This window comes from Bos indicus, chromosome 1 (genome assembly GCF_029378745.1).
Source record: "Bos indicus isolate NIAB-ARS_2022 breed Sahiwal x Tharparkar chromosome 1, NIAB-ARS_B.indTharparkar_mat_pri_1.0, whole genome shotgun sequence".
Taxonomy (NCBI): Eukaryota; Metazoa; Chordata; class Mammalia; order Artiodactyla; family Bovidae; genus Bos; species Bos indicus.
The window spans coordinates 72,844,250-72,868,342 of NC_091760.1; the positions used below are offsets into that span (position 1 = coordinate 72,844,250).

Sequence of the window (24,093 nt, forward strand, 5' to 3'; positions counted from 1 at the left end):
ATCTTTTAATTTCATGACTGCAGTCACCATCTGCAGTGATTTTGGAGCCCCCAAAATAAAGTCAGCCACTGTTTCCCCATCTATTTGCCATGAAGTGATGGGACTGGATGCCATGATGTTAGTTTTCTGAATATTGAGCTTTAAGCCAACTTTTTCAGTCTCCTCTTTCAAGGAGACTTTCATCAAGAGGCTCTTTAGTTCTTCTTCACTTTCTGCCATCAGGGTGCTGTCATCTGCATATCTGAGATTATTGATATTTCTCCCGGCGATCTTGATTCCAGCTTGTGTTTTATCCAGCCCAGCGTTTCTCATGATGTATTCTTCATATAAGTTAAATAAGCAGGATGACAATATACAGCCTTGTCATACTCCTTTTCCTATTTGGAACTAGTCTGTTGTTCCATATCCAGTTCTAACTGTTGCTTCCTGACCTGCATATAGGTTTCTCAAGAGGCAGCTCAGGTGGTCTGGCCTTCCCATCTCTTGAAGAATTTTCCACAGTTCGTGGTGATCCACACAGTCAAAGGCTTTGGCATAGTCAATAAAGCAGAGATAGATATTTTTCTGGAACTCTCTTGCTTTTTTGATGATCCAGCGGATGTTGGCAATTTGTTCTCTGGCCTTTTCTAAAACCAGCATGAACATCTGGAAGTTCATGGTTTACGTATTGCTGAAGCCTGGCTTGGAGAATTTTGAGCATTACTTTACTAGTGTGTGAGATGAGTGCATTTGTGTGGTAGCTTGAGCATTCATCTTTAGCAGCTCTTATATTCACTGTTCTCTCAAGATTTACCAGCTTATTCTTCATTTTTAGTAGAGGAACTTGTGTCTTCCTTTTGATGGGAACATTTTATTTCTTGCTTTTAATCTAGAAACTTAACAGAATCTGTCCTTAATCCATTCCACACACACACACACACATTTGAGTGATAAAAGCACCCCTTTTCCTATGCACTTCCAGACTTAACTTCTTTGAGAAAGACTTTGCTTTAGTCACCTCTCTCTTTTCCCTCTCTACATCTTTAAATTGTCCTCTTTTCTAATATAAAGCCATCATCCTCTGTTTGCCAGAGAGATTCCCTAAGCCATGCTTCTAAGATGTAGGGTGTCTTTATTGTTTCCCATTTCTTTTCATATATTATGTGAACACCTTTGCTTTGCCCACAATGTTTTTCCTGATCTGGCCCTTGTGTACATTTTTGCACTGAACTAAGCTCCTTAGTGGAGAAGGCAATGGCACCCCACTCCAGTACTCTTGCCTGGAAAATCCCACGGACAGAGGAGCATGGTAGGCTGCAGTCCATGGGGTCGCTAAGAGTAGGACATGACTGAGTGACTTCACTGTCACTTTTCACTTTCATGCACTGGAGAAGGAAATGGCAACCCACTCCAGTGTTCTTGCCTGGAGAATCACAGGGACGGGGAAGCCTGCTGGGCTGCCGTCTATGGGGTCGCACAGGGTCGGACACGACTGAAGTGGCTTAGCAGCAAGCTCCTTAGTGCTTCTGGTTTACCCTGCCTTGTAAGCTTCAGGGTTAGCTCATGCTTTTCCTAAAGTAGTGTCTTATTACCCTTATCTGATTGACTAATTCCTGTTGGTCTTCAGGGCTTTTCTCAAGTGTTTCCTTTTGCAGGAATCCTTCTTTGAACTCCATAGTCCTGGTCACATGTTCTTCCTTTATTCTCTTTTGCATAGTTTTGATGAGCATAGCAGTTGTGTTTGTGCTAAATAGAATTTACCTGCTTTTCTAATGGTTAGGATTTTGTTGTTCAGTTTCTCAGTCGTGTCTGATTCTTTGTGACCCCATGGCCTGCAATACACTAGGGTTCGCTGTCCTTCACCGTCGCCCGCAGCTTGCTCAGACTCATGTTCATTGAGTCGATGATGCCATCCAGCCATCTCATCCTCTGTCTTCCCCTTCTCCTACCTTCAGTCTTTCTCAGCATCAGGGTCTTTTCTAATGAGTCAGCTCTTTACATCAGGTGGCCAGAGTATTGGAGTTTCAGCTTCAGCATGAGTCCTTCCAGTGAATATTCAGGGTTGGTTTCCTTTAGGATTGACTGGTTTGATCTCCTTGCAGTCCAAGGGAGTTTCAAGTCTTCTCCAACACCATAATTGAAAAGCATCAGCTCTTTGAAACTGAGCCTTCTTTATGGTCCAACTCTCACATCCATACATGACTACTGGAGAAGCCATAGCTTTGGACTATATGGACCTTTGTCAGCAAAGTAACGTCTCTGCCTTTTAATACGCTGTCTAGGTTTGTCATAGCTTTTATTCCAAGGAGCAGGTGCCTTTGAATTTCATGACTGCAGTCACCATCTGCAGCGATTTTGGAGCCCCAAAAAATAAAGTCTGTCACTGTTTCCATTGTTTCCCCATCTGTTTGCCAGGAAGTGATGGGACCGGATGCCATGATCTTCGTTTTTTGAATGTTGAGTTTTAAGCCAGCTTTTTCAGTCTCCTCTTTTACTTTCATCAAGAGGCTCTTTAATTCCTCTTTGCTTTCTGCCATAATGGTGGTGTCATCTGCATATCTGAGGCTATTGATATTTCTCCTGGCAATCTTGATTCCAGCTTGTGCTTCATCCAGCCCAGCGTTTCTCATGATGTACTCTGCATAGAAGTTAAATAAGCAGGGTGACAATATACAGCCTTGACGTACTCCTTTCCCAATTTGGAACCAGTCCGTTGTTCCATGTCCAGTTTTCACTGTTGCTTCTTGACCTGCATACAGGTTTCTCATAAGGCAGGTCAGGTGGTCTGGTATTCCTGTCTCTCGAAGGATTTTCCAGTTTGTTGTGATCCACACAGTCAAAGGCCTTAGCATATTCAATAAAACAGAAATAGATTTTTTTCCATATTAGAACAGAGATTTTTTTTTTATTTAACGTTGCTCCAGATTCCAGGGTAACAGTTTTAAATTATACTCCCGAGATCCTTGTGTTGTCTTCTAAAGTTTTCCTGAGCTGTTTATCCTCTTCTTGGTGACCCCACTTCCCATGCTGTCATTACCCTTCCTTCTAGATCAGCTCCACTTTCATCTTTATTATGTTTAACTTTCACCCAAGATATTGTTTGCTTAAAGAAAATGTTTTGTGTGAAATAAAAAAGAAGGGCTAGAAAAAGAAAAGGAATGGACAGGAAAAAGAGAAAGATTAAAAAGGGAAAGATAAAAAGAGGGAATGGGGAAAGGGAGAAGCCCAGTTCTAAGATTTAGTATAGTGCCTAGAAAGGTAGGCATTGGAGAAATACAGTTGATTAATCAATTCTGCTCTGATAGTCTGATACTAAAAGGACCAGCATGACTCACCCACCGTACCCGTTTACTTCCCTTTCCTCCACCATATACAGTTGTGTTTTCAAAAAATCTTTTGTCAAACTGCTTGCTCTGCCTAAGTTTCCTTTTATTCTTTCCAAGAGATGCTTAATACATTTTTGTGGAGTTAAGTTACAGTGTTGAATTTAACTTGATAAAATTAAAAATTAACTTGATTGGTGGTTGGTGTTATAAGACACTCTCTGCATCCTGAAAAGTCATCTTTTGTTTTTTGATACAGCTCTCTTATGATTTACTTTATAAGCCAAAGGGAAAAAAAGAACACTTTTTGTTTAGTTTCCATTTATTGATGAACTGTAATCTTAACTACGCAAACTCATGTGGTTATTGATAATACTTGTTCAATTAATTAAAAATTTTTTTTCAGTTATATAATGTGTTTCTTTTTCAGCTTGTGAAACTGTGTATTGCAATGATTGATACTGGAAAAGCCTTTTGTGTTGCAAATAAACAGTTCATGAATGGTATTCGAGACCTGGCACAGTATTCTAGTAATGATGCTGTAGTTGAGGTTAGTATTATTAAACTTAGTTACAATGATCAATGCAACATGTTATTAAATAACTATATTTATGTACCTTATTAATAATAGTGGTGGTCCTTAAAATCAGAAGTGGAAAAGCTAACACCTATTGGTGCTATCTTATATAATCCTGTGTTCTAAGACAGTTAGAAGGTGATGGTTGGTCTATGTTGTAAATGTCTGTTTACTATACTTGCTGATAGATGAGCTGAAGCATCTAGAAGGGCACCTGAGCAGGTAGGGTTATTAGTGCAAGCAGAGAACATTAACTTAAGACTAGTATCTAACTGTACATTTGGGGGGCTGCATAGGAAAGTTCTGGTCAACTAGCTATGTTAGCTTATACCCCCTGCTATATTATGTGGTATTATAATGTTTCTTTTATGAGGAATAATAGCTAGTGAAAAAAATGATGTAATTTGATAATTATGTGATTCATAGATACCTAAATGCACACAGTCTTGATACACTCACTTTTAACTTTTAGGTTTATATATGCCATTTCAATTAGTTAGTATAATAATATTGATAGACAGTTTAATTCTTTGACTGTTCTTGAGTTTCATGTTACTACCTGTAGACTTCTATGCAGACCATGTCTGAGAAGTAGTGAGATTGTCCTAGTGAGAAATAAATGTTACTATTTACACTGTAACTTGATCTTTCTGTCACAAATGCTGAAATTATGTTTTTCTAGCATATATTAGTAGCTCTTAAATAACTTGGTTTTCTTTTGATTTCTTTCTCAGACAAGTTTGACCAAATTTTCCGACAGTCTTCAAGAAATGATAAATTTTCACACAGTAAGTGTTAGTAAGTAGGGGTTATTATGGCCATGCTAATGCTTTATTACTTTTCTTTGGTGGCAATATTTTATGGAATTACTTAAGTTGAAATTCACAGACTGATTTATTAACAACTTTTTAGTTGGGTGGATCTAAAATGCATGTGTGTGTGAGAGAGAAAAGATGGAACTATACATGTGTATTATTTCCCATCCTGTAATAGTGAACTTTAATTTCAATGAAGTGCACACTCATAAAAGTTAATTTTTTCTCTTTAAGTTGTGCCTTTGTAAATTGTTAAGCAGTTATTTCAAGAAGAAAGACAGATGTACAAGTCATCATTCTAAATTTGGCTATTTCTTTTAATTACAAATATATCCCCTGTGTCTAATAAGTTGCTAATATTAAAGACTGTTGTATTCTTTGAGCTATTTATGTGTGTGTTTAAGATATGAAGACAGATCTTTAAGAATGAGGCATATATATTACTTTTGGAATGTGATGAAATGCCTTTATACATTTTATAAAAGTTTACTGAAAATATGGTACTTTGTAAGCTATATATTTTTTATAATTTTTAAAAAATCTAATATGTATGACGTATAATTATTCAGTGTTTCAAAATTTAACTGTTTGTGAGAGGGGAATATCAATACTTATATTCTTTTTAAATTCTACTTTCTGGTTTTTAGTTAATTTGATTTTCTTTTTTTTTGGGGGGGGGACAACATATTAAGGATGAATTGATTTGATAATATTTTAATTGTGGTTCAAATTTTATTTATACCAAAATTATCATGTAAAAGTATCTTCTTCAGTTTCTGCTGTCAGTTCTTTTGGTTACGTATCTAGATGTAGAATTGCTGGGTCATAAGTAATTCTATGTTTATCTTTTTGGGAAAACATCAAACTGATTTCCACAGAGGCTACAACATTTTACATTCCCATTTACATCCCTACTAGCAATGTATGAGTGTTCCAGTTTTTACATCTGGGTCAACACTTGTTATCTATCTATCTACCTATCTACCTACCTTCCTTCCTTCCTTCCTTCCGTTTTGTTATAGCCATTGTAGTAGGTGTGAATTGGTATCTTATTGCGGCTTTGATTTGCATTTCTTGCTTGACTAACGAGGTTAAGCATCTTTTCATGTGTTTATTGACCATTTGTGTATTTCCTTATGCCATTGTTACCATTGTTGTCCGCTTAAGTAATCTGCCCATTTTAAAATTTATTTAAATTGAATTTTTTATATATTCTGGATATTAAATCCTTATCAGATGTATGATATGTAAATAATTTTTCCTATTCTGTAAGTTGTTTTTTTACTTTCTTGATAAATGTCCTTTGATGCATTAAAGTTTTAATTGTTTTATTGAAGTATAGTGAGTTCACAATGTTATGTTAGTTTCAAGTGTATAACAAAGTGATTCAGTTATACATATATATATATATTCTTTTTCAGATTTCTTTCTATTATAGGTTATTACAAGGTATTGAATATGGTTCCCTGTGCTATACAGCAGGTCCTTGTTATTTACCTATTTTATATGTGTTAGTCAGTCAGTCGTGTCCAGCTCTTTGCGACCCCATGAACTGTAGCCCACCAGGTTCCTCTGTCCATGGAATTCTCCAGGCAAGAATATTGGAGTGGGTTGCCATTTCCTGCTCCAGTTTTATATGTAATAAGGTATATATGGTAATCCCAAACTCCTAATTTATCTTCAGCTACACCCCCCCACCCCCCTGCCAACTGTCCCCTTTGGTAGCCCAAAGTTTGTTTTCTGTGTCTTTGAGTCTGTTTATGTTTTGTAAATAAGTTCATTTATATCAGTTTTTTTAAGATTCCACATATAAGTGATATCATATAATATTTGTCTTTCTCTCTCTTACTTCACTTGGTAATTTCTAGGTCTATCCATGTTGCTATATTTCATTCTTTTTAGTGGCTGAGTAGTATTCTAGTATTATGAGTAGTTGTGTGTGTGTGTGTGTGTGTGTGTGTGTGTGTGTGTGTGTGTATACCTACACACCACATCTTCTTTATTTATTTCTCTGTTGATGGACATTTAGGTTGTTTCCATGTCTTGGCTACTGTAAATACTACAGCTATGAACATTGGGGTGCTTGTATCTTTTGAAATTAGAGTTTTCTCTGGATATACGCTCAGGAAGGGGATTGCTGGGTCATATGGCAAATCTGTTTTTAGTTTTTTAAGGCACCTCCATACTTCTCTGTAGTAGCTGCACCAGTTTACATTCCCACCAATAGTGTATGAGGGTTCCTGTCCCTCCACACTCTCCCCAGCATTTATTGTTTTTGGATTTTTTTGATGATAGCCATTTTGACTGATGTGAGGTGTTCCTGAGATACTATGATTTGATTTGCATTCCTCTAATAATTAGTGATGTTGAAAATATTTTCATGTGCCTGTTGGCCATCTTTGGAGAAATATCTGTTTAGGTCTTCTGCCCATTATTGATTGGGTTGTTTTCTTTTTTTGATTCTTAGCTTTGTGAGCTGTTTATATATTTTGGAAATTAATCCCTTGTCATTTGTAATGTTTGCAAATATTTTCTTCCATTCTGTAGGTTGTCTTTTCATTTTGCATCTTTAAGTTGGTTTATTTCCAGATATTTCATTCTTTTTGATGCAATAGTAAATGGGGTTGTTTTCTTAATTTCTCTTTCTGATATTTGGTTGTTAGTGTATATAAATACAGTGAGTTTCTGTACGTTAATTTTGTATCTTTCAACTTTGCTGAATTCATTCATGGGCTCTAGTAGTTTTCTGGTAGCATCTTTAAGATTTCCTGTGTAGAGCATAGAAATGCCATGTGCAAACCATGACAGTTTCACTTCTTTTTTTCCAGCTCAGATTCCTTTTATTTCCTTTTCTTTAATTTCTGTGTCTGGGACTTCCAAAACTATGCTGAATAAAAGTGGTGAGAATGGGCATCCTTTGTCTTCTTCATTATCTTACAGAAAATGCTTTCATGTTTTCATCATTGAGTGTGATGTTGGCTGTGGACTTGTCATATATCGCCTTTATTATGTTGAAGTATGTTCCCTCTATGCCTATTTTTGGACTAGTTTTTATTATAAATTGATGTTGAATTTTATCAAAAGCTTTTTCTGCATTGGTTGAGATGATCATATGGTTTTTATTCCTCAGTTTGTTAATGTGATGTTATCACATTCATTAATTTGCAGATATTGAAAAGTCCTTACATCTTGGAATAAATCCAACTTGATCATGGTGTATCATCCTTTTAATGTATTGTTGGATTGAGTTTGGATTCATATTTTGTTGAGGATTTTTACATTGTGTTCATCAGTGATATTGGCCTATACTTTTCTTTTTTGATACCTTTTTCTGGTTTTGGTATCAGGGTGTTGGTGGCCTCATAGAATGAGTCTGGGAGTGTTTCTTACCTTGCAGTTTCTTGGAATAGTTTCAGAAGGATAGGTATTAACTCTTCTCTAAATGTTTGGTGGAATTCACCTTAGAAACCATCTTGTCATTGGCTTTTATTTGCTGGGAATTTTAAAATTACTGATTCAGTTTATGTACTGGTAGTTGACCTGTTCGTATATTCTGTTTCCTCTCGGTTCAGTCTTGTGAGAGTGTACCTTTCTAAGAATTTGTCCATTTCTCCTAGTTGTCCTTTTTAATTGGTGTATAGTTGCTTGTAGTATTCACCCGATGATCTTTTGTATTTCTGTGGTGGTGGTTATAACTTCCCCATTTTCATTTCTGACTTTCTTTATTTGGTCATCTCCCTTTTATTCTTGATGAGACTGTCTAAAGGTTGACATAGAAATATTTGCAACAGTGACAGGTTTACTTCTCTTCCAATTTGGATTGCTTTTATTTCCTTTTCTTCTCTAATTGCTATGGCAAGGACTTCCAAAACTGTGTTGAATATAAGTGGTGAGGATGGGCATCCTTACTGTTGATCTTAGAGGAAATGCTTTCAACTTTTCGTTGTTGAATTAGTTATCTTTTCAAAGAACCAAGTTTTGGTTTCATTGATCTTTCTGTTGTTTTTGAAGTCTCTATTTCATTTATTTCTGCTCTGATCTTTGTGATTTATTTTCTTTTACTAACATTGAGTTTTGTTTGTTGTTCTTTCTCTAGTTGCTTCTTATGTAAGGTTAAGTTTTGAGACTTTTCTTGTTTCCTTAGGTAACTGTATTGCTATGAACTTCCCTCTTAGAACTGCCTCTGCTGTATCCCATAGGTTTTGGATAGTAATTTTACTCTTTTAGGCATTAGTCTTTAGACATTTAAAAATTTCCTCTTTGATTTCTTCACTTGCTTAGTAGCATATTTTGTAGCTTCCATCTGTCTGTATCTTTTCAAGTTTTTTCTTGTAGTTGATTTCTAGCTTTATAGCCTTGTAGTTTGAATAGATAGCAGCAATATTTGATTTAATTTCAGTTTTCTTAAATTCACTGTGGCTTGCTATATGTCCTAGCATGTGATGTATTCTGGAGACTGTTCCATGTACACTTGAAAAGAATGTGTGTCCCACAGCTTTTGGATGTAATGCTCTATAAATGTCAGTTAAGTCCATCTGGCCTAATGTATCATTTAAGTCCCATGTTTCCTTATTGATTTTCTGTCTGATTAATCTGTCCATTGATGTAAGTGGGATGCTAACGTCCACCACTTTATTGTATTAACATCAGTTTCTCCTTTTATGTCTTTTAACGTTTGGCTTATATATTGAGGGGCTCCTATGTTGGGTATCTGTGTATTTAAAACTGTGCTACCTTCTTTTTGAGTTGATCCTTTAATCATCATGTAGTGTCCTTCTCTGTCTATTGTTTTTATTTGACAGTATATTTTGTGTGACACAAGTATTACTATTCCAACTTTTCTTTTGATTTCTAGTTGCACTGAATACCTTTTTTCCATCCACTTACTGTCAGTCCATATGTGTCTATAGATATGAGGTGAGTCTCTTATAGGCAGCAGGTATACAGGCCTTATTTTGGTATTTATTCAGCCAGTCTCTGTCTTTTGGTAGGAGCATTTATTTCATTTACATTTAAGGTGATGATAACCAATATGTATGTTCCTATTGCTATTTTCTTAATTTTTTTGGATTTGTTTTTGTAGGTGTTTCTTCCTATTTTCCTTTTTTGTTCTCTTTATTGTGGTTTGATAACTCTCTTTAGTGTTCTATTTAGATTATTTTTTCTTCTTTGTGTGTATATCTATTATAGATTATTGTTTTGTGGTTACCATGAGATTTTTATATAGGAGTCTATATTTGTACGTGCTTGTTTTAAATTGCTGACCTTTTAATTTTCAAACACATTTCAGATAAACTTCATTTGTACTTGCCTCCCCTCATAATCACTGTTTTGGGTATTATATTTTGCATCAGATTGTTTTGTGTATCCCTTAACTGCTTATTGTGGATACAAATGATTTTTACTACTTTTGTCCTTTAACCTTACTATTAGCTTTGTTTTTGGATTGTTTCCTACCTTTTGTGTGTGTTTGCCTTTACCAATGAGCTTTTCTGTTTTGTAATTTTCTTGTTTCTAGTTGTGGCCTTTTCTTTTCTGCCTAGGGACGTTCCCTTAGGATTTGTTGTAAAGCTGCTTTGGTGATGCTGAATTCTTTTAGCTTTTGCTAGTCTGTAAAGTTTTTGACTTCTTCATAAAACCTCAATGAAAGTCTTACTAGGTAGAGTATTCTTGGTTGTATGTTTTTTTCTTTCATCACTTTAAATATATCATATCATTCTCTTCTGGTGGGTTAAGTTTTGCTGAAAAATTTGCTGATAGCCTTATGGGAGTTCCCTTGTATGTTATTTGTTACCTTTTCCTTGTTGCTTTTATTTTATTTTTTACAATATTGTATTGGTTTTGCCATACATCAACATGAATCTGCCACAGGTGTACATGTGTTCACCATCCTGAACCCCCCTCCCACCTCCCTTCCCTTACCGTCCCTCTGGGTCATCCCAGTGCACCAGCCCCGAGCATCCTGTATCATGCATCGAACCTGGACTTGCGGTTCGTTTCATATATGATATTATACATGTTTCATGCCATTCTCCCAAATCATCCCACCCTTGCCCTCTCCCACAGAGTCCATAAGACTGTTGTATACATCTATGTCTCTTTTGCTGTCTCGCATACAGAGTTATCGTTACCATCTTTCTAAATTCCATAAATATGCGTTCAGTTCAGTTCAGATCAATCACTCAGTCGTGTCCAACTCTTTGCGACCCCATGAATTGCAGCATTCCAGGCTTCCCTGTCCATCACCAACTCCCGGAGTTCACTCAAACTCATGTCTATCAAGTCAGTGATGCCATCCAGCCATCTCATCCTCTGTCGTCCCCTTCTCCTCCTGCCCCTGATCACTCTCAGCATCAGAGTCTTTTCCAATGAGTCAACTATTCACATGAGGTGGCCCAAGTACTGGAGCTTCAGCTTTAGCATCATTCCTTCCAAAGAATACCCAGGACTGATCTCCTTCAGAATGGACTGGTTGGATCTCCTTGCAGTCCAAGGGACTCTCAAGAGTCTTCTCCAACACCACAGTTCAAAAGCATCAATTCTTCGGCACTCAGCTTTCTTCACAGTTCAACTCTCACATCCATACATGACTACTAGAAAAACCATAGCCTTGACTAGGACCTTTGTTGGCAAAGTAATGTCTCTGCTTTTTAATATGCTATCTAGGTTGGTCATAACTTTCCTTCCAAGGAGTAAGCGTCTTTTAATTTCATGGCTGCAGTCACCATCTGCAGTGATTTTGGAGCCCCCCAAAATAAAGTCTGCCACTGTTTCCACTGTTTCCCCATGTATTACCCATGAAGTGATGAGACCAGATGCTATGATCTTAGTTTTCTGAATGTTGAGTTTTAAGCCAACTTTTTCACTCTCCTCTTTTACTTTCATTAAGAGACTTTTTAGTTCCTCTTCACTTTTTGCCATAAGGGTGGTGTCATCTGCATATCTGAGGTTATTGATATTTCTCCCAGAAATCTTGGTTCCAGCTTGTGCTTCTTCCAGCCCAGTGTTTCTCATGATGTACTCTGCATATAAGTTAAATAAGCAGTGTGACAATATACAGCCTTGACGTACTCCTTTTCCTATTTGGAACCAGTCTGTTGTTCCATGGCCAGTTCTAACTGTTGCTTCCTGACCTGCATATAGGTTTCTCAAGAGGCAGGTAAGGTGGTCTGGTATTCCCATCTCTTGAAGAATTTTCCACAGTTCTTTGGGATCCACACAGTCAAAGGCTTTGGCATAGTCAATAAAGCAGAAATAGATATTTTTCTGGAATTCTCTTGCTTTTTCGATGATCCAGCGGATGTTGGCAATTTGATCTCTGGTTCCTCTGCCTTTTCTAAAACCAGCTTGAACATCTGGAAGTTCGTGGTTCACCTACTGTTGAAGCCTGGCTTGGAGAATTTTGAGCATTACTTTGCTAGCGTGTGAGATGAGTGTAATTGTGCGGTAGTTTGAGCATTCTTTGGCATTGCCTTTCTTTGGGATTGGAATGAAAACTGACCTTTTCCAGTCCTGTGGCCACCGCTGAGTTTTCCAAATTTGCTGGCATATTGAGTGCAGCACTTTCACAGCATCATCTTTCAGGATTTGAAATAGCAACTGGAATTCCATCACCTCCACTAGCTTTGTTGTAGTGATGCTTTCTAAGGCCCACTTGACTTTGCATTCCAGGATGTCTGCTTCTAGGTGAGTGATCACACCATCGTGATTATCTTGGTCATGAAGATCTTTTTTGTATATTCATTAGTATACTGTAGTATTGGTGTTTTTCTTTCTGGCTTACTTCACTCTGTAAAATAGGCTCCAGTTTCAAATACTCTCTCTTGTCTTTAATTTTTGTCATTTTGATTACAGTGTGTTTTAATGTATTCCTCTCTGGGCTAATCCTGTATGAGAGTCTCTGCACTTCCTGTGCTTGGGTGACTCTTTCCTTCCCCAGATTAAGAAAGTTTTGCTAGTACCTCTTCTAATACGTTCTCAGAACCTTCTCTTCTCCTTTGGGACCCCTGTAATGCGAATATTATCACACTTGTCCCAGAAGTCTCTTAAACTGAGATTTTGTGTGCAGTCTTTAAGAGTGAAGTCTCTGTTTCTCCCAATCTTGTGGAGGTTTTGCAGTAAAGCTCCACTGGCTTCCAAGACCAAAGTCCTCATTTCTTTTCATTCTTTTTTTCTCTTCAGGGGCAGTGATTTCTAAGCAGGAATACTGGAGTGGGTTGCCTCATTTTGTCTAAATTGCTGTTTGTATTTTTGTTTGTTGTACGTTCATTGGGTTTCTTGTCATGGAAAAGTGACCCTCCAAAGGAGATGTCCAGACTTGTCTCCTTGTGACTGTCCCCTTGTCCCCTCTCGTCACAAGGGACTAGGGACCAAGTAATTCTAGGGTAATGTCTGGCCTGTGTTTGTGAATTTGGCTTGCACGCTGCAGGACCGTAATTTTTTTGCTTCTAGTATCTGCCCCCTGGTGGTTAAGGCTGGTCTATAGGCTTATGGAGTCTGGCAGGAGGGGCCAGTGTTTACCCTCTGGTGGTGGGGCTGGGTATTTGTCCTCTGGTGGGCAGGGCCTTTCTAGGGGTGTGTCTGGAGGCTGCTGTGCTCAGGAAATCTTTAGGTAGCCTGTCAGCTGACCAGTGGGAATATGTTCCCACTTAGTTTTTCGTTTGGCCTGAGGTGTCCCAACACTGGAGACTACAGGCTTTTAGGCGGGGCTGGGTCTTTGTGCCAGAATATCACCCTCTGGGAGAGGCCCCATAGGTCAGTGTTTTCCAGTACATTCATCAGCAGTGTTTGTGTCCCCAGGATGGGCCACATCCACCTTGTCTTGCCAGAAGACACTCCAGAGATCAGCAGTGGATTCGACCCAGGCTACTATCCAGTTATTGCTTTTGCCCTAGGTCCTGATGCACCTGAAATTTTGTGTGCACTCTTTAAGAGTGAAGTCTCGATTTCTCCCAATCCTGTGGAGCCTTTGCAGTCAAACTCCACTGGCTTCCAAAACCAAATGTTCTGGGGTCTCTTCCTCCTAGTGCCAGACCTTGATCCAGGGGCTTGATGTGGGGCTCAGCATTCTCACTCTTGCAGGAGAATGTCTGTAATCTAATTATACTCTAGTTTATGGGTTGCTTACTTTGTGGGGGGGTATGAGATTTGATCATATCACAGGCACACCCCTACTACCAGTCTCATTGTGGTTCTGTCTTTATGTCTTTAGTTGGAGAGACTCTTCCCTGGTAGGTTTCAGTTTTTTTTCAACAATGGTTGGTCTACGGATTGTTGTGAGTTTGGTGCACTTGTGAGAGGAGATCATATTACGGTTCTACTCTGCCATCTTGGCCCTTCTCTAGAAGTTTTAATTTTGATGAAATCCAATTTATCTTTTTTTTTTTTCTTCTGTTCCTCTTACTTTTGGGGTCATATCCAAGAATCCATTGCTAAATCCTAGATCATTCAAATTTATCCCTTTGTTTTTTCTCCAAGACTTTTATGATTTTAGCTCTAACATTTTACACCAACTTGTTTCTACTGCTGCTGCTGCTAAGTCGCTTCAGTCGTGTCCGACTCTGTGCGACCCCATAGACGGCAGCCCACCAGGCTCTCCTGTCCCTGGGATTCTCCAGGCAAGAACACTGGAGTGGGTTGCTGTTTCCTTCTCCAATGTATGAAAGTGAAAAGTGAAAGTGGTCGCTCAGTCGTGTCCGACTCTTAGCGACCCCATGGACTGCAGCCTACTAGGCTCCTCCATCCATGGGATTTTCCAGGCAAGAGTACTGGAGTGGGGTGCCATTGCCTTCTCCTAACTTGTTTCTAATGACCCCTTATTAGTTTTATTTTTGCCTTCTGTTGAATTTGGATGCTAATGATGGTATATTTGATTTATTTTAATTCAAGGAATCTTTTGGACTCAGACTGCTTAAACAGTGTAATATAATGAGAATCAAAAATTTTTTAAAAGTTACTGATTTTAAATTAACATAATAAGTTAAGTTTTTTTGGTAATAAAATATCCTTTGTAATAGTCCTATTCTTGATATTTTCTTTAAATTAGTAAGTCTTATATTATTGCTTTATATAAGACTGTCTTGCTCTTTTTATAGTTTTATATGTGAAAAGTTATGATTAAGATAAACTTTTGGCAAGGAAATAGTTTAAATGTATGTTGAAGTCTGTCCTGTCAAGAAATCTTAAGTTCAGAGTATTTTATTTTTTTATTTTATTTTTTTTTAAGTTCAGAGTATTTTATAAATTATCCTGTTAGAGTAAATTAAGTCTTTAAAAATGAGGTTTGTTTGAAGCCAGGGCTAAAAGTATAGTTTGCTTCAAGACAATAGAGATTATTAGTCTTTTTAGTGCTAGTGCTGTTAATGTGCAACTAGTTTCCTGAACTGATTCCAATAGTGTGTTTTTTTTCCCCTGCTAAAAGCAATCGATGTTTCTTGATTTTTAACATTGTAAAAGGAACATAGAATTTAGGTAGAAACACCTTTGAGTTTAGGCTTCACTGTTATGAGCTGTATAATTTTGGTCAATTTTTAAAATCACTTCAGTTTTCAGTTTACTGTTCTATAAAAGGGGGATAGTAGAATTTGCAATAAGAATACGTAAAAGGGTATTGTGATGAGTAACAGAAATTGTTCAACTGGTTCCTGGAGAGATACTTCTTCCTTTACTATATTGGTTGGTATCCATTTGGGAAAATAGAAACCACATATGGTATTTCTTTCTTTTCTTTTTTTTTTTTTTTTTACATATGGTGTTACTTATAGAAAGATTTTTATACGGTGACTTAGTTACAAAGTATTGGGAGAGTTGGAAGAAAGAAAAAAGCCACCACGATGCCACCTAGAAATTATTCAACATGGGAAGGAGCTATCTATTGTCCTTAGGGCTGCAGGCCTCGGGGTAGACGTGATACCAGAGCCCCTGTGTGCTGCACTGTATTGTTCCCAAGCCGAGAAGTCAGAGCTTGCCTGCTTGTTGCTGACACTCCTGGATTGGTCCCTGATGCTGCTGAAAGTTGGAGTAGCTCAGTTGCTCACTAATGGCTGTTGCAGGACAGACAGAAAGCAGAGAGAAAAGTGGCTTCTCTTTATCTCCTGCCTCTTAATCTAACATCAGATCCCATTTGTAGAACCTGACCTCTTAGCTTGCAGGGAGTTTGGGAAATATACTTTACTGATTTCTAGCTCATCTCATCACAGAGGAGACGATTATGGAAGGGTGATAGATACAGTGGTGAAAGCCAGTAAACAGTTGGAACACCAACCACAAAGACTATAATTTTGAAAACATTTTTAGTAGGTAAATCATTACACAGTCTTAACAATTTTTATCCTTGAAACCTTTTTCTGTGACTTTTCTTTTTCTCCTCACACTCTGTATCGCACACATTAACAAAATATACCCCAGGTCCTTTGTCACCTCCAAGTCTAAACTATAAACGGCTACCACCTTTTGTTTAGGATTATATAACTTGTATCTCTGCTTCTCTTCTTGCCCTTCTACAATGCATTCTGTATACAGCAGCCAGAATGAACTTTTAAAAATACAAATTAATTTGTGCTACTTGGCTGCTCTGGCTCCTATTATACTCAGAATAAAATCCTAACCAAGCCCCGTATGATGAGGCTCCTGCTGGTAACTTTCTGATCTCGTCTCTACTCTGCCTGGTTGTGACCCCTTCCTCTGTTGTTCTTTGAACACGCCAATGTAATTCTCATCTTAGGACCTTTGTACTCGGTATCTGTTCTGTGCAGAACGTTCTCCCTTCACATCTGTGTGTGATTGTTTCTCTATGATATTTCTTCTCTTTCTGTAGGTCTCTCTCACTTTAATAGGTCACTTCCTCTATGAGAAGCCTTCCTTGACCACCATATGATTCTGTTCTATCAGTTTATCATCTTTTATGTGCCACATTAAAAGACACACATGCACATACCACATATATGTGTATGATCTTGTTCTTAAATATATATACTTACTTTATTGTCTGTTCTAAGTTTCATGACTGTAGGCACTTTGTTATATTTATCTCTTCTGCTGCTACTCGGAAGACCTTGGTAGGAAGGAGTTACTCATGGCAGGGTTGAGGAGACTGAGATTATGATAACCCTTGTTTTATTTTTAAGTCATTAAATGGATAAAGATGTGTTAAATTGGTGACAGTTCAGTGCTCAAATAGACAAATAAAAATATTTAATATTCTTTTCTTTTATTGTTTTATGTACTTGAAAACTTCAGGATCTCTGTTTTGACTATAATTCATGTTGCTTTAGAAAGATAATTTGCAAACTATTCATCTTTCTGTTGGCCTAGAGATCTAAAGGCTATAGAGGTGAACTTGTGTGTATTTACATATGTACTTATATTAATATATATGTATATAGAGAACACTCTGTCTCATACTGCACTCAGATGTCTAGTGTCTTTCTAATTTTATTCCCATATTCCTCTTTAAAGCATCTCAGAAATTTTCTGCTAATAGCTGTAGGTATGAAATTGTGAGACTTTACTTTTTTCTTTCTTTTTATAGTTGCTGTGCTCTCTGGCCTGTTTGTTTCTTGTTAACAAATACTTTTAATGTTTTCAGTAGGAGTGACCTCTGTATATTGAATCAGAATTTTTGTATTTGTGGCCGAAGTTTCCCGCCCCCCATCATAATGCTATACATTTCACTTCAGCTAGATAAAGATAGGGATGACACATATCTTGTTTACTGTTGTCTCCTTAGTACTTGTGTAATTCTTATCCTGGGAAAGTCATTTAATTTTTCTAAGTTTTATATTCCATCACTGTGTAATGAAGGGACTTCACTAGATGACCTTTAATTATAAAAATTCAAAAATTATAAAGTGTTAATTATTATAAGATTTAAATGTGATCTCAGCTATTTGTTAAAAATGTGGGAAAAGCCTAGTTTAAAATGCTTTATTTTAGTAGTATTCTGTTCACTGAAATTTTAATTACATAGCATTACAGGAGAAAGGAGGCATTATAGAGTAAGATGAACTGCTTTCTAAAAGGTAATAAAACTGGCATCTGCTTTACATTCTGCAGCCAAGCTCATAACACTTAGGTCTTGGTGTATCAGTTTGTATCAGGATAAAAGGCTGGATGTTATAGAGATTTATGAATAACTTTGTGGGCTTAAATAAATGTTTCAAATAATGTAACCATTTGTGTTTTTAGCCAAGTAAAATTAAACATAGATTGGGCCTAGATTATCCAGTCATTTAAAAAATAAATAGTTTGGATTCTTTTGTGATTTATTTTCTCTGTAAAAATGAATAGTATTGTTCCTTATTCTTTATAGAATGAGAATTTCCTAGAGTTGCTCTTTAACTCATGTATTTTTTATAAGATGCTAACTCATGACTTTTCCAAAGCAGGTCATATATATTGTACTACATGCTAGAGTTGATTTGACTACTGGTTGTTTTTCTGGAGCTCTGTTTATGTAACATTACTGATAACTCTTTTGAATTCTAATTTGCTGTTGGTATAAGGAGCTTAGACTATTGATTTGATTATTTGTCAAATGAAAGTTTAAAGTTGAATTATTGCATAAAATGCCATGAAAACGTGTGACCCTTTTTGTTTTGTTTGTGAGTTTGGCTTTCCATGCTGCACCTATCTACTCATTTGCTCAACAGATGGTTTTAGGTAGTCGGAATATAGTAGTTTGGTGCTTCTGTTCTCATCTCATGGCGGAAGTAGAAAAGGATGGCTGTGTTTGTGTGAGACACTGGAGAGAACTGGTGGGGGACATGAGGTGTCATGTCCTGAGTGTTGGTGAAAAATATTAGTTTCTTTTTTATGAGCTTATGTTAATAGCTATTTAGTAAATAATTTATTTTTTATAGAATTATGTTAAAATAAAACTTAAAGTGTTAGGAGAGATATTACATATTGAATGTATATAGCACCTCCATATATTTAAAAAATATTTTAATGAGAAACTTCAGCTGGCTTCCCTGAATGTAACTTAAAAAAAAAAAAGGTCTTATATGTGAAATAGTTTCAAGCAGTTCCTGATCAAGAGTTAAAAATTGATTATCTTTCCAAGTTCTTGGCCATTTTCATTGATGAGGACTTTGTCTGCATAGGTAGACATACCAATGAAAGGCAGATGAACATTTATTACCCTTTGCACCTGATTGACAGGAATTGTTTTATCACTTGTAAGTGGAATTTAAATCATTTCATCCCTTTAAATTATCCCTTAAAGGAACAATCATTCATTAAGTGGGATTGCTCTTTTTTTTCTTTCATTGACACATGTAGTGTCATGTATTTCTGGGGTTAAGTTGAATGGATTTTGAATGAAATAATGATAGAGCTTTCCTGCAGGTAAATGGAGAAGTTGCTTTACCTATGAAACCCATTTATACATCTTTGTGGATTCAGATTATAGCACTGAAAGTCCCTAATGACTCATTCTCAGCCTCTTGTTTACAACACTTTGAGTCCATAAAGATTGTTGGTACATGTTAGTTGTCAAAAATATCAAGGAATTGCTTGAAATAAGATCACCCATCAAAATACAGAACACCAGTTAAGTAAGCCACCTTTTAAAGTCAATAAGTAGCACCAAGCAAATCTATAAGTTGAAAGTTGTTCCTCCTAAATTTCTTGAATTCTACTTTTAAATCATAAACCCAGGCAAAATTCTCCCTTTGGACAGCTAGCATTCTGGGTTGGGGGTTGGGGAGAAGCTGTACTGCCCAGCATACGGGATCTTAGTTCCCTGACCAGGGATCAAACCCGTGCCCCCTGCATTGGAAGCAGAAAGTCTTAACCACTGGATCACCAGGGAAGTCCCCAGAGAGTTGATATTATTGTCTCATGTCTATACAAAAAGCTGAAGATGAATGAAATGTTTGGAATGTTTTGCTTAGATTCATGCATCGTCTTCATGAAATTTAATTTGGAATTTATATCTACCTGGAGCCTTTTACATATATGAGATCCTTTGTGAAATAATACACTAGTCGATCTTCACAACTTTCTAGATGGATTCTTTTTTTTTTTTTAATTTATTTATTTTAATTAGAGGCTAATTACTTTACAATATTGTATTGGTTTTGCCATACATCAACATGAATCCGCCACGGGTGTACACGTGTTCCCAATCCTGAACCACCGCCCCACTTCCCTCCCCATTCCATCCTTCTGGGTCATCCCAGTGCACCAGCCCCAAGCTTCCTGTATCCTGCATCAAATCTGGACTGGCAATTCATTTCTTATATGATATTATACATGTTTCAATGCCCTAAATGGATTCTTAATGTAAATTTACATCTTGCTGCCTTAGTGGCTGCATTATCAGTATGCAGAATTACAGTGCTTCCAAATTCATCCTCTTTGTTTTAAAGTTTTCTTTTGACATTTGAGTATTTCATCCCTAGGAATTTGTTTTGGTACTTAGAAAACCAATAAGTGTTCTTCCAAGATAATCTTAAACTCAGAAATTTTAACTGTTGTTAATTTGAACAAGAATTATTAACATGTAGAATCATCACACAGCAATGAAAACTTTGATACCATTGTCTTCTGGTTAGTGATTATTACTTTGTTTACCTGACATGCCATCAAATGCATCTGTTAATTCTGTTATTTGAATGTGGCACATTTTCTGTTTCCTTTGCTTCTTTGGAAATTGCAAAGTTGTGACATTTTCCTTGCAGGTTGGCGTATTATGCAATTTTGCAATTTTATGAGGCATTCTGGCTTTAGCTGTTAATTGAGTAACCTTTTTTAAGCAGCTTCTTTATCTGATATAGTTATAACTAATATCATAAAAGAACTTTGTTTCTTATTTTGTGTTTGCAGAAGTTTAAAGTACAAATCTTTCTGTATAAAATGGATATTTTGTGTTGAAGTCTTATACCATTTACTCCTGCCATTGCTTTATTTAATAACTTTTTCATATACAAATACACTGTGGTTGAAGAAGAGAGTTTTGTAATGTGTTTGCCGTATAATTCTCAAATTGTGGTGCCTGGACCAGCAGCATTAGCAACACCTAAGGACTTATTAGAATGGTAGCTTCTTAGAGTCCATTCAGCTCTACTAAATCAGAAACTCTGAAGCTGGAAGCCAGCAATATGTGTTTGAGCAAGCCTTGCAGGTGATTCTAATGTATTCCAAACTTTGTGAGTCACTTTTCTAGAGCACAGGTTGGCAAACTATGGCTTGCAGGCCAAGTCTAGCCTGTTGCCCCTCTGCCTTTTTCATATAAATTTTTGTAGGAACATAGCCATATTCATTTGTTTTTGTATTGTCTATGGTTATTTTCATACAATGGCAGAGATGAGTAGTTGTGACACAGACTACATGGCCCACAAGCCTAAAATGCTGTCTAGCTCTACAGAAAAAATGTGGTAACCTTTGCTCTCAAGACTGTTTTTGTCCACTTCAGAGGACTGTATCTATCATGACATCCACTGAAAAGAGGCCCGTTTCTGCTCTAGCAAAAGTAATTTGGTGATTTAACTACCTTGATGAATTCTTCTCAGTGGAGCGCTAGTGGGTTACAATCCAGACTAGTTAAAATCCAGTCCCTGGGAGTGAGACCAGCTATCCATAATCTTTAAAGCTCCACACCACACGTCATCCCAGTGTGCAGCCCAATTTGAGAAACAGTGTGTTGCTTCCCCCAAACAAGCATTTGGAAATCTTGGTAAAGGCAGATTTCTGATAATGTAAGTCTGGGCTGGTTCTGAAGATTCTTCATTTCTGACAAGTAGTCAAGTGATGTGGATAATGCTGGTTCATATCTGGGGAACTTTAAAAATATATTTCTGAGTCTCACCAGTTTTTATAATTATCTCACCATTAGAGTATTTAAAAGTTCCCCAGGTTATGATACTGTGCAACCATTTGAGAACCCCTGGTCAGAACAATTTGTCTCAATCTTGCCTGATGGCTTAGTTGGTAAAGAATCTGCCTGCAGTGCCAGAGACCCTGGTTCGATTCTTGGGTCGGGAAGTTCCCCTGGAGAAGAGATAGGCTACCCACTCCAGGATTCTGGCCAGGAGAATGCCATGGACTGTGTAGTCCATGGGGTCACAAAGAATCGGACAGGACTGAGTGACTTTCACTTTCACTTTGAATAACACAGTCACCTAGTGAATTTGTTAAAAAATGCGGAAGAGTTGTATCCTTCTTTAACAACCTTGAATCTTTGTATTTTCTGTTAGCTTTGCAAATGAGTTTGATTCATACCCAGCCAGTGACAAACCATTGCATTAGAGAAATGAAGAAAGGGAGAAAGAAGAGATTAGATATTAATAAATGGATAAGTTAGGACAGGCAGAGAATGTAGAAAAACAGTAACACATAATAGATACTCAGTTGCATATTTGGGGCCTATTTCTGATAAAACAAAGAAGAGTCTTCTTGATTATTATAGGCCTGAAATAAGCAGACCTGATGAGACTTTAAAGATTCAGCGAATCCACAGTGTCGACAGCCATACCCCTGTGCCTATAGATTCTGAAAAGGACAGGAATGATTATGTCACGCAGGATCGTCAGAAGAGACTGCTGTGTTAGCTCAGTAATATTTAGATGGATCATGAAGATTTTGCAAAATTTTATTCTCGGCCAACGGGACCTAAATGGTAAGAATTGGAACTAGTTCAAAGCTATCTATGGATGTGTAGCCTATTCTTGTGTTGTGCTAAACTTCCTAGAATGCCTGCCATCTGTGTAGTGTATTTTAGCTTTCGTCCTTTCCTGAACATCACAGAGATAGTGTTGCTTTATCTTAGTACAGACATGAATGGGGAATAACTTGAGTGTAAGCCATTGGTTTTAAGCAGTCATGGTATTTATGCACTTTAGTAAGATCTTTTTATAACTAGCAGATCAAATGACACTGTTGATTACTTGTCTTGCATATGTTGGTAGGAATAATGCTATTCATTTCCAAATATGAAACTGAATCTCAGCTTTTGTGTTGGTAGCCCCCTACCCCCACCCTGGCCAGAATCTGTCACTGTGACTTTATTATACCATCCCAGGTTTTGTGGTGTAGACCTGGAAGAGAAGCCCTGAGATGTACTTGATTCTGCTGCTACTGCCAAGTCAACTTCAGTCGTGTCCGACTCTGTGTGACCCCATAGACGGCAGCCCACCAGATTCTCCAGGCAAGAATACTGGAGTGGGTTGCCATTGCCTTCTCCAATGCAGGAAAGTGAAAGGTGAAAGTGAAGTCGCTCAGTCGTGCCCGACTCTTAGCAACCCCATGGACTGCAGCCCACCAGGCTCCTCTGTCCATGGGATTTTCCAGGCAAGAGTATTGGAGTGGGGTGCCATTGCCTTCTCCGAAGATGATTGTCTTCTCCGAGGATGATTCTGAGGATGAAACAAATTTTGTTTTTGGTTTAAAGTCCAGATAAAAGTTTTTGGTGGTTGCTGAGTACTGTGGGTAAGATCTGGATCAGAACCCCCAACTAGTCAGGATAGTAGAACTGTACACAAGGAAAACGGGGAAATGAGGTAAAGGGCGAAATTTTAGGGAAGAATCTTGTACACTTCCTCGTCACCTAATTCCCAGGGACATTGACAAGGCAAAGTCTTAAAGCTTTTTGCTTTTAGCACATGAAAAGAAATGCTGTGAAGTCTAACTTAGTGGGGTATAGATTAGTGCCCAATTGGGGCAGCTCTTTGTGACATTTTGTGGGGGGTGGGCAGTTAGCTGTTAGATAGCTGAAAAGCTTAAAATTGGTAAGTAGAAAGCAAGAGTTTTACTTAATTGCCCTTGCATTGCAACGTATTTTTCATTCTAATGGAGATGTTAAAAATATGTTGGCAAGATTGTTGACATTTGCCTGAAATACTTCTCATTCTATCCAAATGTATATAAACTAGCTAAATGCTATATTTTGGAGAATTTAGATAGTTAATGTTTTGTTATTTTAAAGCAACAGTAATAATAGATTCTATTTCTTTCTGTGAAATATATATAAATATTTTAAACTGGGGAGTAATTGACATAAACTGTGTGTTAAAGTGTACAATTTGATAAATGTTGACATATGTATTACTGCCATAAAATTATCACCTCATTTAATTTAATGAACATAACAGTTACACCTCAAAAATCTTCTTGTGCCATTTTATAGTTCCTCTTTTTCAATTTGCCATGTCCTTATTCCTTGTCAGTCACTGCTGGCTGTCATTATTGATCAGTTTGCATTTTCCAGACTAATATGTAAATGGAATTTTTTTTGGTCTGATCTCTTTCTGTGTAATTAGTTTGAGACTCAATCATGGTCTGTGTGTCTATTCCTTTTTTTTTTTTTTAATTGCTTAATAATGTTGCATTGTGTAGAAGTATCACAGTTTCTTTATCCATTCACTTATTGATGGATATGTTAGTTATCTATTGCTATATA

General features: G+C 37.1%; 1 protein-coding gene across 5 annotated transcripts in view; it reads left to right on the forward strand.

Moving 5' to 3' along the window:
* Positions 1-24,093, forward strand: part of ACAP2 (ArfGAP with coiled-coil, ankyrin repeat and PH domains 2) — a 171,905-nt gene that overhangs the window by 68,107 nt on the left and 79,705 nt on the right. For all 5 annotated transcript variants that reach the window (XM_070789553.1, XM_019957630.2, XM_070789558.1 and 2 more), the window contains 2 exons: positions 3,733-3,852; positions 4,614-4,667. In XM_070789553.1, coding sequence (XP_070645654.1) covers positions 3,733-3,852; positions 4,614-4,667 — 174 coding nt within the window. The remainder of the gene's footprint in view (positions 1-3,732; positions 3,853-4,613; positions 4,668-24,093) is intronic.